Genomic DNA, 13,684 nt, shown 5'->3' with positions numbered 1-13,684 from the left:
TTCGTTTTTATGCTTTTTTGTTTTTATGCTTTTTTGTTTTTGTACTTCTTCGTTTTTATGCTTTTTTGTTTTTATGCTTTTTTGTTTTTATACTTTTTTGTTTTTATACTTTTTTGTTAGTATACTTTTTTGTTAGTATACTTTTTTGTTAGTATACTTTTTTGTTAGTATACTTTTATGCTTTTTAATTTTTTTACCTTTTTATCTCTTTCCCGTCACTTGTCTCCTTATTTAATGCAGGAGACGACGAGACTTCTCAACATCAAAACGTCCACTTATTTTAAAATATAATTTTAAAAGATACTAAGGAAGAAAAGAGAAAAAAGAAAAAAAGCGGAACAAAAAAGGAGAAAAACAGACCGTTTTTCTCTTGTGAAGCTTATAGCTCCATTCAATTTCAGTTTGATAGCGATCGAAATATTATACACATATATATTATGCGCTATATATAATATATGGTGTACCATACAGCATTATACTATACCTTGTGTTCTCATCAATTTCTTAATCAACATTCTTTATAAATTAGTGTTTGTAAAAGATCATGTATATAAAAAAAAAAAAAAAATAAATACATAAAATAGAATAAAATAAAAATAATAAATAAATAAATAATACATAAATAAAGTAAAAAAAATAAATACATATAATATAATAACGAACGTTAACCCGAGATGAAGTTATACGTTAATAAAAATAAAAGAAGACAGAAATATTTGTTCATAAAAGAAGTACATTAAGACAGTACTAAATGGTTACATATGTAAACAAGCCTTATAAAAGTAATCAAACTCGCACTTAAGAAGATCAAAAAGTATGCGTACCTACGTCTTCCCGGAAAAAACATTGAACTGTACACATTTGCATAAACGGGTAATTTTGGCTTCGTATACATACTCGTGCACACAAATATGTACATACATATATTATATTATACACATCTGCAAGCACATTTGCACTAATGGGGCCCTGATTACATACATTTAATACGAAACTCATACTATTACGTACAACAATATGTGCCAAAATTCTCCGTTCTCAACGGCTAGTGTTCGTTTATGCCTTAATAGTATATTTTTTTTTTTTTATTATTTTATTCTTTTTTATTATTTTATTCTTTTTTTAATTTTATTTTATTTTTTTTTATTTTTTTTTTTTTTTTTTATTTTTTTTTTATTTATATATATATATTTTTATTTTTTCTTCCTTAATTTAACTTTATTTTTTATCTAATTTTTTTTGCCTTTTCCCGTTAATTCATCTGTAATCTGAACTTTTCCCCCGCAAAAAGCGCGCTACTGCCAAGGGATTCCTCAATTCTTAACAATTGATTATACTTGGCATTTCTTTCACTTCTACAAGGAGCACCAGTTTTTATTTGACCAGTTCTAAGTGCAACAACTAAGTCAGCAATAAAAACATCTTCTGTTTCACCTGACCTGTGTGATACCATGACTCCCCAATTATTTTTTTGAGAAAGTAAGCATGCTTCAATAGCTTCTGTTATTGAACCAATTTGGTTTACTTTAAGTAATAAAGCATTACATGCTTTTTTCTCAAGTGCTTTAGTAATTCTGGTTGGATTTGTAACTAATAAATCATCTCCTACAATTTGTACGTCCTTACCAATAGCTTCTGTAAGTTTTGCATAGTTTTCCCAATCATCTTGATCAAATGGATCTTCAATTGAAATGATAGGATACTTTTTAACTAAATCGATGTATAAGTTAACTAACTCAGCACCAGTTTTTACTAATGACTTATCATTATTTGGTGTTTTAAAATCTAAGTCATATGTTTTGTTATCACTGTTATAAAACTCTGAAGCAGCAACATCCATAGCAATTTTTACCTTACCTTCATATCCAGCTCCCTTAATAGCACTTACTAACAAATCAAGGGCTTCATTTGCATTTAAAATATTTGGTGCAAATCCTCCTTCATCACCTACATTTGTCGCATCGATTCCGTATTTCTTTTTTATTTCTGATTTTAATGTATGATATACTTCTGCACCATATCTTAAAGCTTCTTTAAAACTTGGAGCACCAACTGGGACTATCATGAATTCTTGGAAAGATAATTTATTACCTGCATGTGATCCACCATTAATAACATTTAAACAAGGAACTGGTAAAACCATTTGATCTGTTTTTTTGTCAGCTAGTTGAGCTAAATATTTGTATAAAGAAACTTTATTTGCCGCAGCACCAGCTCTACATACTGCCATAGAAATAGCTAAAATTGCATTAGCCCCTAATTTGTTTTTTGACCATCCCCATTCATTCTTACTACCATCTAATTCTTGAACCATCATATTGTCGATCTTCTTCTGTTCTGTGCAATTTAATCCAATCAATTTTGGTGCTATCTTTTCATTAATATTCTTAATTGCTTGTTGAACACCTTTTCCTAAATACCTACTCTTGTCATTGTCTCTAAGCTCAAGTGCTTCGTAAATACCCGTGGATGCTCCGGAAGGAACAGCAGCGCGAAAGATACCCAAGTTTGTTTCCAAATCGACTTCAACCGTTGGGTTTCCTCTGGAGTCTGTTCAAGCGAAATAAACAGACATATACATATATAAAAGTATATATACATATATATATATATGCATGCCATATATACATACGCATCAGCAGATGTGAGAAAAAAATGTGCGCGTATCTTAGTATCATAATCACAAAGTAACGCGTAAAAAAATATAGAACATGCTTTTTGTTGAAAAAGGTTCAAAGAAAATTTTGTCTTTCTCTACATATGCACGCGCAAGAAAACGGTTAAGAAGTAAATTAGGTACGCGCTAAACCGTTACACCAAAAATTTCACTATCCCACGTGCATATATTGGCACACATATATATATGTATATATATATACAACTTCACCGCAATTGTGTTATGAACAATGAAATTTATGAAGGTATCTGTGGGGTGGTTATGCAGAGCAAATACTATGTAATTCTGAGAGCTTAATTGCTCCCCTTAAATTAAAATATGTGCATATGTATATTCGTTCATATGTATATTCGTTCATATGTATATTAGTTCATATGTATATTAGTTCATATGTATATTAGTTCATATGTATATTAGTTCATATGTATATTAGTTCATATGTATATTAGTTCATATGTATGTATGTATATATATATATATATATATATATATAAGGGCATGCACGGCGAACAATATTATTCATCCGTACGCATGGTGGCATGCTCCTCTCCAAATGTAATCGCAGCTGTACAATTTTTGAGACTTAAAAATGGGTTATACAGGACGAAATTAAGTTAACATATAAAATTAGTAAAAACAAAAAAGAAGTTAATAAACTCAGTTATTCTGTTATTTGTTGAAAATTGAAGTATAAATTTTTTATGATGAACTACCCATTTGGGTATATTTCAAAAGAATATTTATACTTTGAGCTTTTTTATAAAAATATCAATAACTAAATAATTGGTATGACCTTATAAAAGCATCCCATACGGAATAACAGATATTCACGCGCAGGATCATATATACATGTATGAACCTACGTACATAAACAAACATATATACATACCTATATACATACATATATACATACATATATACATATATACATACATATATACATATATACATACATATATACATATATATATACATATATATATACATATATATATATGTATGCATGTATATGATGTATACACGTATACATACGCTTATGGATCCATTTATGTAGTACACTATATGCGTAGTGAGCGCCTTTTACCTAAAATTTCCCGGGCTGATATGCGAGTTATTACACTAGCCATTTTTTTTGCAAGTACGGTGAATTTATAAATTATATAATATAATTTTTTATTTTAAAAAATGGGTAAACTTTATAAAATGAATATTTTATGTGATTTAAAATATGTAGATAATATTGTAAGAAAATATGGCTTAATAAAAATTTTAACAATGATCTTTTAAAAATTTTTGATAAGGATAATTTTTAATTTTATAAAAAATTAAATGTAATTATATATTTTAAAATAAAAAATAATAAAAAAAAAAAGAAAAAATTTATATTTTTTTCTCATGAAAAAAAGTGGACTTTAAGATAATAGCAAAAAAAAAAAAAAAAAAAAAAAAGATTATATAATTTAATTGCTTTATTTATTTTATTTATTTTTTTTTTTTGTAGTGCACATTATTATAAATATATACGATACCACATATTTTGCTAGGTTTTTTTTCTTTTTTTTTTCTTTTTCTATTGAATGTAGGATTAACGATAGCTTTAATAGAGTAGTAGGGGGGTTTCAGATTTTTTGTTTATATATGCAATATATATTATTTTATAAATTGTTTAGAATTAATGTTTGTTCATATCATGAATGCTTGAATACTTATTACAATAAATGACTACAATACATATGCAAGTAAATACACTACTGGTTTAACTAACCCCCTTCATTTTTGAAGTGCATACTTTTTATACAATATATATATATATATACATATGCATGTGTATATAACATACATACATATACATGTATATATAAAATATAAATATGTTTGTATATATTTTTGTATATAGCATGAAGAATATTGCTTATGATGTCCTTTATTCCTCATATACTTTTTATGCACATGCCTACATATTTTTTTTTTTTTTTTTTACGCAGTTTAATGTGTTTTTCCTTATCCACGTAAAGTATTACTGTAAATTTTAAAAAATATTTTACATTTATTGTATATATATCAGTAAAAAATATGCGCATTATGCAATAACATGAATAATGGGAATACTCGTCATATATTTTATTTTTTGATCAAATCTTCTGTGCAAAATAAAATTGTAGAATGTAGAAAATGCTTGCTATATGTTCTATAAAAAGTGAGTACCATAATACTCCATAAAAAAATGATACTTGGTTTTTACAAAATATTTTGTTTTAATTGGAACTCTTTGAACTAAATGATATTCCAGTAGAAAAATGAAACCATATTAGATGCCTCATTATGCTTGAAGTGTCTCACATTTAATATAAAATTTTACAAATATGTATATGTATGTGAGGGTAAGTGTGGGTACGCTTGTTGAGAAAAATAAAACAAGCACTGCGCGCATATATGTACACATTGATAACCATAGTAAAGAAACAAAGGAAGGAAAAAAGTATTCCTGCACACCTTCAAATGTGCAGAAAAAAAAAAAAAAAATGTACATTTTTTATGCATTTTATAATAAGTAGAATAGTTAAAAGTAGCTGGAGAAAAAAAAAAAAAATCTGCATTTTTTGAACAAAACATTTCATGTAAATGGCATTTAACGAATTTGCACTAGTTCTCAATGTGGGTATAAATTAAAATTATAATTTCATGTTAGCACAATTACCCAAGAGTAGCATAATTATGCGCACATCCGGGGGGTGCATATAAATTATTTTATATATTGTGTATTTCATAATATATATATATATATATATATATATATGTTTAAGAGCATATATATAGCTAAATAATTTTGTAGCAGCTTTCTAATAATTTTTCATCTTTTTAGACTTACTAAAAGCAATATTTAGTTATATTCTTTGAAAGTATAGGGAAAAGAATTACCGCTTATGCATGTAATAAAAATAAAAATGTCGTCTTAGCAAATTATAATTCAGCCAATCCTATTTTTCTCTTTTTCATAACAATCTGTGCATATGCATACTTTATGCGTATTTTCATGCGTATACATATCTGTGTGTACATATATATATATATGTGTATCCCCCACTCTCCCTTAACTTTTACATTTTTATTTGTTCAAATGATTTGCTTCAAATTACACGAACTGGATATCGCGTTCCGAGTTAAATAAATTGAAGGTGTGTTTAGTTTTTTCGTAAATTCTTTTTTTTTTTTTTTTTTTTTTTGTTTTTTTATGAATTTTCTATATATATATATATATATAAATAATGTATAAGTGAGCAGGTTTATTTATATATATAAATAAAATTAAGAAATAGTAAAAAAAAAAAAAAAAAAAAGACATACATTGCATACAAACATAATACACAGATGTTCGTATACAAAGTGATATCTTCTTATTTTTGCTTTATTTATTAAATGGTCTGTTGGTAATAATAAATATGTCTACCCATTTATGGTGGCTTCATACTTCATATAAAAATGATGGAGTTTCGTTTTGTTCTGTTTCGCTTCATTTATTTTATTCTATTTTTTCCCTTTTATCCCTAAATTTTGCCATTAGGATATGCTTCACTCAGAAGTCTTCGTCAAACGTTATTTGTTTTTCACCATAAATTTCATCAGCTTTTTTAACGGACTCTGTTTTTTGACTCTCACTCACAGTGATCTATAAATACATGAAAAAAAAAGATACAAAAATAATATTAAAAAAGTACTATATATATAAAACAATGTAAAACATATAATATATAACAGAACAATATACAATAAAGCAAAATAAAATAATATAAAACATTGGTGGAGAATTTTCATAATGGAAATAACATGTCGGACAGTTGTGACAACATAGCAGTACGATATGTATGTATATATCTGTTAACTGACAAAACATATGAAAAACGAAAGTTAAGCAGTTTCATGCTTAAAGTGTATTTTACACATCATATAAGCAGTGTACGCGTGATAGTGCGCATGTGTGTGTGTGTATGTATGTGTGTGCTTTAGTACCTTATTAAATTCAGGCCAAGAAAAGGGATATTTTGCATTAAAATGTTTTGGGTATTTCAAATTTACTAACATGCTATCAGCTAAATATTCCAAAAAGGATTTGACTTGTTCTTTTTTTATTTTTAAGACAGACAGTTCTAGCATTTCCAAAGAGAACTGATACTCTAACTCAACTGCTATTTTAAAATATTCTAATACATATTCATATTTTAATTTATTATTTAAATGATTACAACACATAACTGAAAAATCACCATGAAGATATTCATCTCTATGTATTTTTTCATGAACGGTACATAATCCAGGTAGAATAGAATTTTCCTTACAATAACCAATTAGAATATTTAACGTTCCGTTAAAAAGAACTTTAGAAATATAGATAAGAATTAGTTTATTGTAGAAAGGGATATTTGTTTCGAATATTTCAGTTAGCCATTTTTGTTTTTTTAAAACACTATCTAGTTGTATTACCTTATTAATTATTACTCTTTTCTGTTTAGAGTCAGGAATATACGTTTCAAAAATACATGCATAAACTTCATCATGAATATTTTCCATACACATCTGAAAACCGTAAAAAGCTCTGCCTTCTGGTATTTGAATAATGTCTAACATTTTGCTCGTTATTAGTGCTTGTTCCTTGTACACGTGCAAATCCCTGCAAAGTGGAAAAAAAAAAAATAAAAAGAACAGTAAATTCGATTACACACGTGTACACATACATACGTGCATATATATACGTACATATGTCCTATTACGTAGTTGAGCAATTAACCCGCTCTTGTACATTTGTGTATTACTATGCATTAAAGTTATAGCATAGCTTTCCGTTCAATTTATGTTCTTTTTTTTTTCTTTTTTTTCGTCAGTTGTCGGTACTTCAAACTATAGAAGCAAACAAGCTCGAACAATTTCACAAGCATATTTTTGTCAATGTTGTCCAAGTATTGTTTATCCTTATCAAAATTATAATCCTCAGCAGTCCAAAACAGGGATTCTATCTCTTTGTAGTAAGTCTAAAAGAAAGAAGAAAAGATAAAATGAAAAAGCGAAAAAGAGAAAATGCGAAAATGAGAAAATGCGAAAATGAGAAAATGCGAAAATGAGAAAATGCGAAAAAGAGAAAATGCGAAAAAGAGAAAATGCGAAAATGAGAAAATGCGAAAAAGAGAAAACACGATAATACGAAATAACGAAATAACGAAAATGGGAAAAATTTAAAGACATTGCGATATATACATTTGTGATACATGAACTGTGCTTGTTTTTCCTTTTTAGATGAAACTTACCCAGAATGTTTTGTATTTTATGGGGAACATAACCTACAGGTAATTGGGTCAAACCAATAGGGAAAAAGTGTTATTTCATGTGTGAGTAAATTATATATATACTGGTTCATATAAGTATGGGTACTCAATTATGTACGCAAGGGTACATGTAAATATGCGTATCCAATTACGTATGCACATGTGCACTTATGTATGTATGTATGCGTGAGTCCACATGTGTGCATATTTGTAATCATAAACCCGTGCACTATCATTTCAGTCTTAATTTTTCGTTTTGTTACCCATCTAAACTGATTCTCTTTTAAGATGTCATCATTATTCTGAGCTTCCAACAGTACTTCCTGGTTGTGATAGTATTCTTTGTTCATTTTTTACATAAATTAATCAATCTTTCTCAATAATTAACCAGTAATTTTATTTTAACTCAAATTAAATTGACAAAATGGAAATGATTAAATAGGAAAAGGAAAACGATTAAATAGGAAATGGAAAATGATTAAATAGGAAAAGGAAAACGATTAAATAGGAAATGGAAAATGATTAAATAGAAGAGGGAAAATGATTAAATAGGAGAAGGAAAATGATTTAATGGGAAACAGGAAAAAGGGGATAAAAAAAAGAAAAAAAAAAAAAAGGGGAACTTAATTTTACAAGAGAAAAATCCCTATTTGTATATTTTGCCAAATTATTGTACTTTCCTTTTAGGTTATATTCTACATAAAAATGTTTTTACGCTTTTATAAAAATACATAATGTTTATTCTTTTTTTTTCTTTTTTATTATTCCATTAATTTTTATAAAATAAAAAAAAAATCAAGTTCAGTATATTTTATTAACAATTCTTAATTTGTTCATTGGAAAGTTTTCATACAAGAGGTTAAAACTACGTAAAACGATTTTCGCGAAAGGAAAATTAACAATTCTTAAATTTTGAGTTTTACAAATTTTAAAGGCATAAATTTTTTTTTAACTTAAATTTAGAAAAAAAAAAATAATAAAATGCAATGTCTAAAATGTTTCCTATGTATGCTAGTATAACGATGAATACTGTTATATATATATGTATATGTACATATTGGTATTAAAATGAAATAAAAAAAAAGGAAATAAAACTTAATAAAACGAAATAAATGGAAATACACACACATAGTATTAATGTGTTCCTAAAGAAATTTTTTTTTCAAGCATAGTAGCATTATAAGTAAATGAGCATATATATATATATATATATAAAATATACATTATATACACATTCTTGAAATCATGTATAAATATATTTGTATACACGTATATAACAGCTCACTGTAGCAATTTTAAGGGGCGATAGCATAATAAGGAGAAACCTGTAAAAATGCTTTTATTTATAAGTACGTACGAATTCAAAAGAAAATGCACAGTACATGCAAACACTAATATTGTATATATGATCAAATAATATACATATACATATTTAAATTTTTAAAAATTTCTTTATCTAATTGATATAAAGGATAATACCTTTTGCTGCACTGGCTTGATAGGCATAATTTTTAAAATTACACATTATATCAACTTGAATAAAAAATGAAGATTCTTTTTTTTTTTTTTCCCTCAGTGCTCTTTTGATTAATGTTAATTTTATTTCTTATCTCTCTACTATGTTGAAAAAGATTGTATGTATTAATTATATATATCGATTTGTGTAAATAATACAGGAACTCGTATTTTTATTTTGCCTGTACTGTTTCTTTCTGTTACATGTACATGTGAATATTCTATAAATAAATATATATGAGGATATGGATGTACCTACATACGTACGTTTGTATATTTTTTTTTCGTTAATGATAAATTAAAATTAGTAACGAATTCTGTTTCGTTATATAGCAACTTGTTTACCTCACAATTTTTTTTCATTCATTCATTCATTCTTCCATTCATTCGTCCATTCATTCGTCCATTCATTCGCCCATTCATTCGCCCATTCATTCGCCCATTCATTCGCCCATTCATTCGCCCATTCATTCGTCCATTCATTCGTCCATTCATTCGTCCATTCATTCGCCCATTCATTCGTTCATTCATTCGCGCATTCATTCGCCCATTTATTCTTTCTTTCAATCTTTCTTTCATTCTTTCTCGCGTAAAATTTTACAAAAGTAACGGGACGTTAAGTTTTTCTATAAACAAAAATAGAAAAAAAATGGATGAGCATTTAATAATTGATGGGGGTGATAATTATGATGAAATTGTTCTTAAAATCTTGAAAGGTTTTGATCAATTACATGCTATTTATATTTATACAAAATTTTAAAATAATTTTTAAAGATTTACGCGCCCATTAATATATATACATACGCATAGGTGCCAATACATTCAAACATGTATATTTACATTCCCAACAGTTATCACATTTTCCAGGATGTGTAACGTACGCATATGAAATTTCATTCGATTTTCATTTCTTTATCATAACATAATATTCTTTTTCAATTATATATTATTTTAATCCTTTGCATATTTTTCATATACTTCTAGACACTGAAAATAAAATTAAACTAATTAAAGTCAACGAGTACAACGATGGCATATTAAAAGAAATCAACGAACTAAGCGATAAAATTATAAAACTAAAAGAGGGGTTATCAAATATATACTTTCAGTTTCTCAAGCACAGTTCAGTCATTTTATATGAAAAGGTGTGGTGCATTAGTAAATTAAAAAAAAAAAAATAAAATTATTACCATCATCATTATCAAATACATTTTTAACTTTACATAAATTTATATTTACGTGTTCTCTTTACAACTTCAATAGAAACTAAAAGAATTAATAAAAGAAATTGAATCTCTAAAATGTACATTTATTCAGCATAGAAATAAAATAGAATTAGGAAAATTTAGTTACAACTACGATAATGATTTTCTTCTTCCTGAATGTGATAGTGTTAATGACGAAGATGATAGTAAAGAATTAATCGACAATCAGATTGATATTACTCATTATAAACTATCTTTTCAAAATATTAAAAATGAAAGGTGCGTACAATACAGGAAAACAGTAGTATCCGCATTGAAAAAAAAAAAAATAAAAAAATAAAATAAAATGAATTTGAACAAGTTCATTTATATATGCATAAATATATATACATATATATATATATATATACGTGTGTGTGTTTGGGTGTATATGTAGGATAATAAGGGGTCTAGGTGAAACCGAATGTTCTAGTTTACTCCTGGATAATTTAGTACATTAAAAAATAGCACATCAAAAAATATTATATTATGAAACGTTTCTATATTTCTTACTTCATACGGACATTTAATTTTGTGTTAACAGATTAATTGTGAAGTTATAATTCTCGATGTTCTAAGTTCTGTATTAATACAGAAAATTAAAAACTGCACGATTTGGTAGGGATAAAAAGAAGCATGTGACATATCCTAATACGCAAAATACATATGTATATACATAAACTCATATACATATATGCACTTATATTTATACCTTTGTAATGAAAGGTGTGAAGGTACACCTTATTTTCGATTTCGTAAAATAATATATTCCTTCAATTATTGCACTTTTCAGGATGTAAAATTTTAAGTGTATTTTGATTTATGCGTTAATTTACGTTTTAATTTATTCTATTTTACGTATTTTTTTTTTTTTTTTTGTTTTATGTTTCCCTTCGTTTTGTATGTTACGCACCATTTCCAGTATCATACTATCATATATATATTTTCTTATTACTCAGGGTTGCAGCCGTTGAATCGTCCCTTTTAATATATAATTGCGTAGAATGCAATATTATAACTAATTCGAAGCAAGTTATAAAAATAAAAAAAAAAAGGAACTGCCCTTTTATTGAAATAAATAAATATGTAGAGAAGGGAATTTTTTTTTTTTTTTTTTTTTTTTTTTTAAAGCTAGGATAATTTCTTTTTTTATTATACGTTTTTCAAATTACAATTATACCCACATAATTCGGTCAACTATTTTTTGTTTCTTTTTTTTTTTTTTTTTCTACAAAATTTTCAGATAAGAATACATAACACAAGAGAAACCAATTTCTACATTAACTCAATGAGTTCACCCGTTATTGAGAAGTACATAAAAATATATGTATATGTGTACATGCATGTGTGTGCGTGTGTGTGGATCGGTGGGTGTATGCAAATGTACATATGTACATAATATATTTTCAGAATGATACACCATATATGATATGTGCATTTTTTCAATTCGATTTAAACCTTGCCTGTTCATATTTTTTTTTAATGTCTTTAGCTCGAAGAAACTATTTTTTTCTCCCTATAATCTGAATTATGATGGTCTGTCAGAATTATTAAAAAAAATTAACATAAATAAAAATTCAAGCAAGTGGACAGAAATTTTGGATTTTAACTGGCAGAATACACAGGTAGAAAATAATTAAAAAAATAAAAGAAAATCTAAAGAAATATAAACGAAGAACAAAGTAAAATAAACAAAAAAAATAACAAAATAGAACAAAATTACATATAATTAATTATAATAAAAAAAAAAAAAAAACAAAGAAAAGAAAGAAAAGAAAGAAAAGAATATATTTAAATATCTCCTAATTTTTTGGTTTATTACACAAAAAAAAAAAATAAATAACTTTTTAGGAAAAGTCTCCAAATTTTTGTGTATCAAATGAAATACAGGTGTATGACATAAAAGTCGAGAAAAAAAAAAGCACAATAGAACGCACACAGAAGCCTATAACAAATAACTACGCTATAGAAAATTTCCCTTCTTTCTTAAAAAAAATAGATTAAAAATAATTTGATTTGATGATATCTTCATTTTAAATATATAATAAATAAAAGCATAAGTAATGAACTCAATTTTTTTTTTTTAATGTATCCTCTTTTTTTTTTTTTTTTTTGTTTTTTTTGCTTTTTCTCTCTATAATTTTCATGATATAAATTAGCTTTTCATATGAACAAAAAATGAACGAAACTATGGGAAAAAAAAAAAAAAAAAAGAAAGAAATATAATCCCTTACATTAGAACTTTTAATTTTACATTTTTAAATAAAAGTTTTCTTTTAGTCCATAGAACAGTATAAGGTGTTACTCTACATTAAAAAAGGACTCGAAAAAAAAAAAAAAAAAAAAAAAAAAACCTATATGTTTATATGTATTTAGTATATTTTTTTATACTATTTCGTGAGTTCCTTATATTATGGATGTAATTATTTAGGTACATTTCATTTGCTCCCAATTTTATGTTTATTCAAAAAAAAGAACATGGTAGTTTTATTTGTACAGATTTGCACCTTCGAAAGGAAAAAAATTAATATATAATAACGCATGAAAATACTTTTTTTTTTTAAATTTAAATATATTGATAACATATTAATAGCAACAAAAACATAAAAAAAAAAAATTGAAAAAATAACATCAACTACAATTTTATGGTAAACTTATATATATATATATATATATATATATAAAAGAAATACTGCATACTCGAAAATTTTTTGTTCCCTCTTTTTCGAAAAACTTTGAATTGTTAATCATTCTTTTTATGTAATTTCACAAATAAGATACATATAATTGTTTTCCTTTTTTTACTTTATTTTATTTTATTTTAATCAAAAAAGTAAATGAGCACATCGAGTGTATAATTTTTTAAATACATAATATCATCATATTTCAAGTATCAAATACATCAAAAAAAATAACTGAAAAAAAAAAAATTT

General features: G+C 25.8%; 3 protein-coding genes across 3 annotated transcripts; 1 reads left to right on the top strand and 2 right to left on the bottom strand.

The window, feature by feature from the left end:
* Positions 1 to 1,252: 1,252 nt before the first annotated feature.
* On the bottom strand, positions 1,253 to 3,804 carry MKS88_002362 (enolase; the record flags this gene model as incomplete). Its single annotated transcript, XM_067215365.1, has 2 exons — positions 1,253 to 2,550; positions 3,762 to 3,804. The coding sequence occupies 2 exons, from the start codon at positions 3,802 to 3,804 to the stop codon at positions 1,253 to 1,255; spliced, it is 1,341 nt and encodes a 446-aa protein (XP_067073799.1).
* A 2,447-nt stretch (positions 3,805 to 6,251) lies between these two features.
* Positions 6,252 to 8,342, bottom strand: MKS88_002361 (ribonucleoside-diphosphate reductase small chain; the record flags this gene model as incomplete). Its single annotated transcript, XM_067215364.1, has 5 exons — positions 6,252 to 6,344; positions 6,686 to 7,343; positions 7,565 to 7,701; positions 7,975 to 8,007; positions 8,256 to 8,342. 5 exons carry the CDS (start codon positions 8,340 to 8,342, stop codon positions 6,252 to 6,254), a joined length of 1,008 nt encoding a protein of 335 aa, XP_067073798.1.
* A 1,814-nt stretch (positions 8,343 to 10,156) lies between these two features.
* Positions 10,157 to 12,391, top strand: MKS88_002360 (tubulin binding cofactor c; the record flags this gene model as incomplete). Its single annotated transcript, XM_067215363.1, has 7 exons — positions 10,157 to 10,223; positions 10,492 to 10,652; positions 10,771 to 11,016; positions 11,296 to 11,369; positions 11,711 to 11,783; positions 11,995 to 12,062; positions 12,244 to 12,391. The coding sequence occupies 7 exons, from the start codon at positions 10,157 to 10,159 to the stop codon at positions 12,389 to 12,391; spliced, it is 837 nt and encodes a 278-aa protein (XP_067073797.1).
* Between the last annotated feature and the right edge of the window lie 1,293 nt (positions 12,392 to 13,684).

This window comes from Plasmodium brasilianum, chromosome 8 (assembly GCF_023973825.1).
Source record: "Plasmodium brasilianum strain Bolivian I chromosome 8, whole genome shotgun sequence".
In the NCBI taxonomy this organism is placed as follows: Eukaryota; Apicomplexa; class Aconoidasida; order Haemosporida; family Plasmodiidae; genus Plasmodium; species Plasmodium brasilianum.
This window is presented reverse-complemented; position numbering and strand designations above follow the sequence as displayed.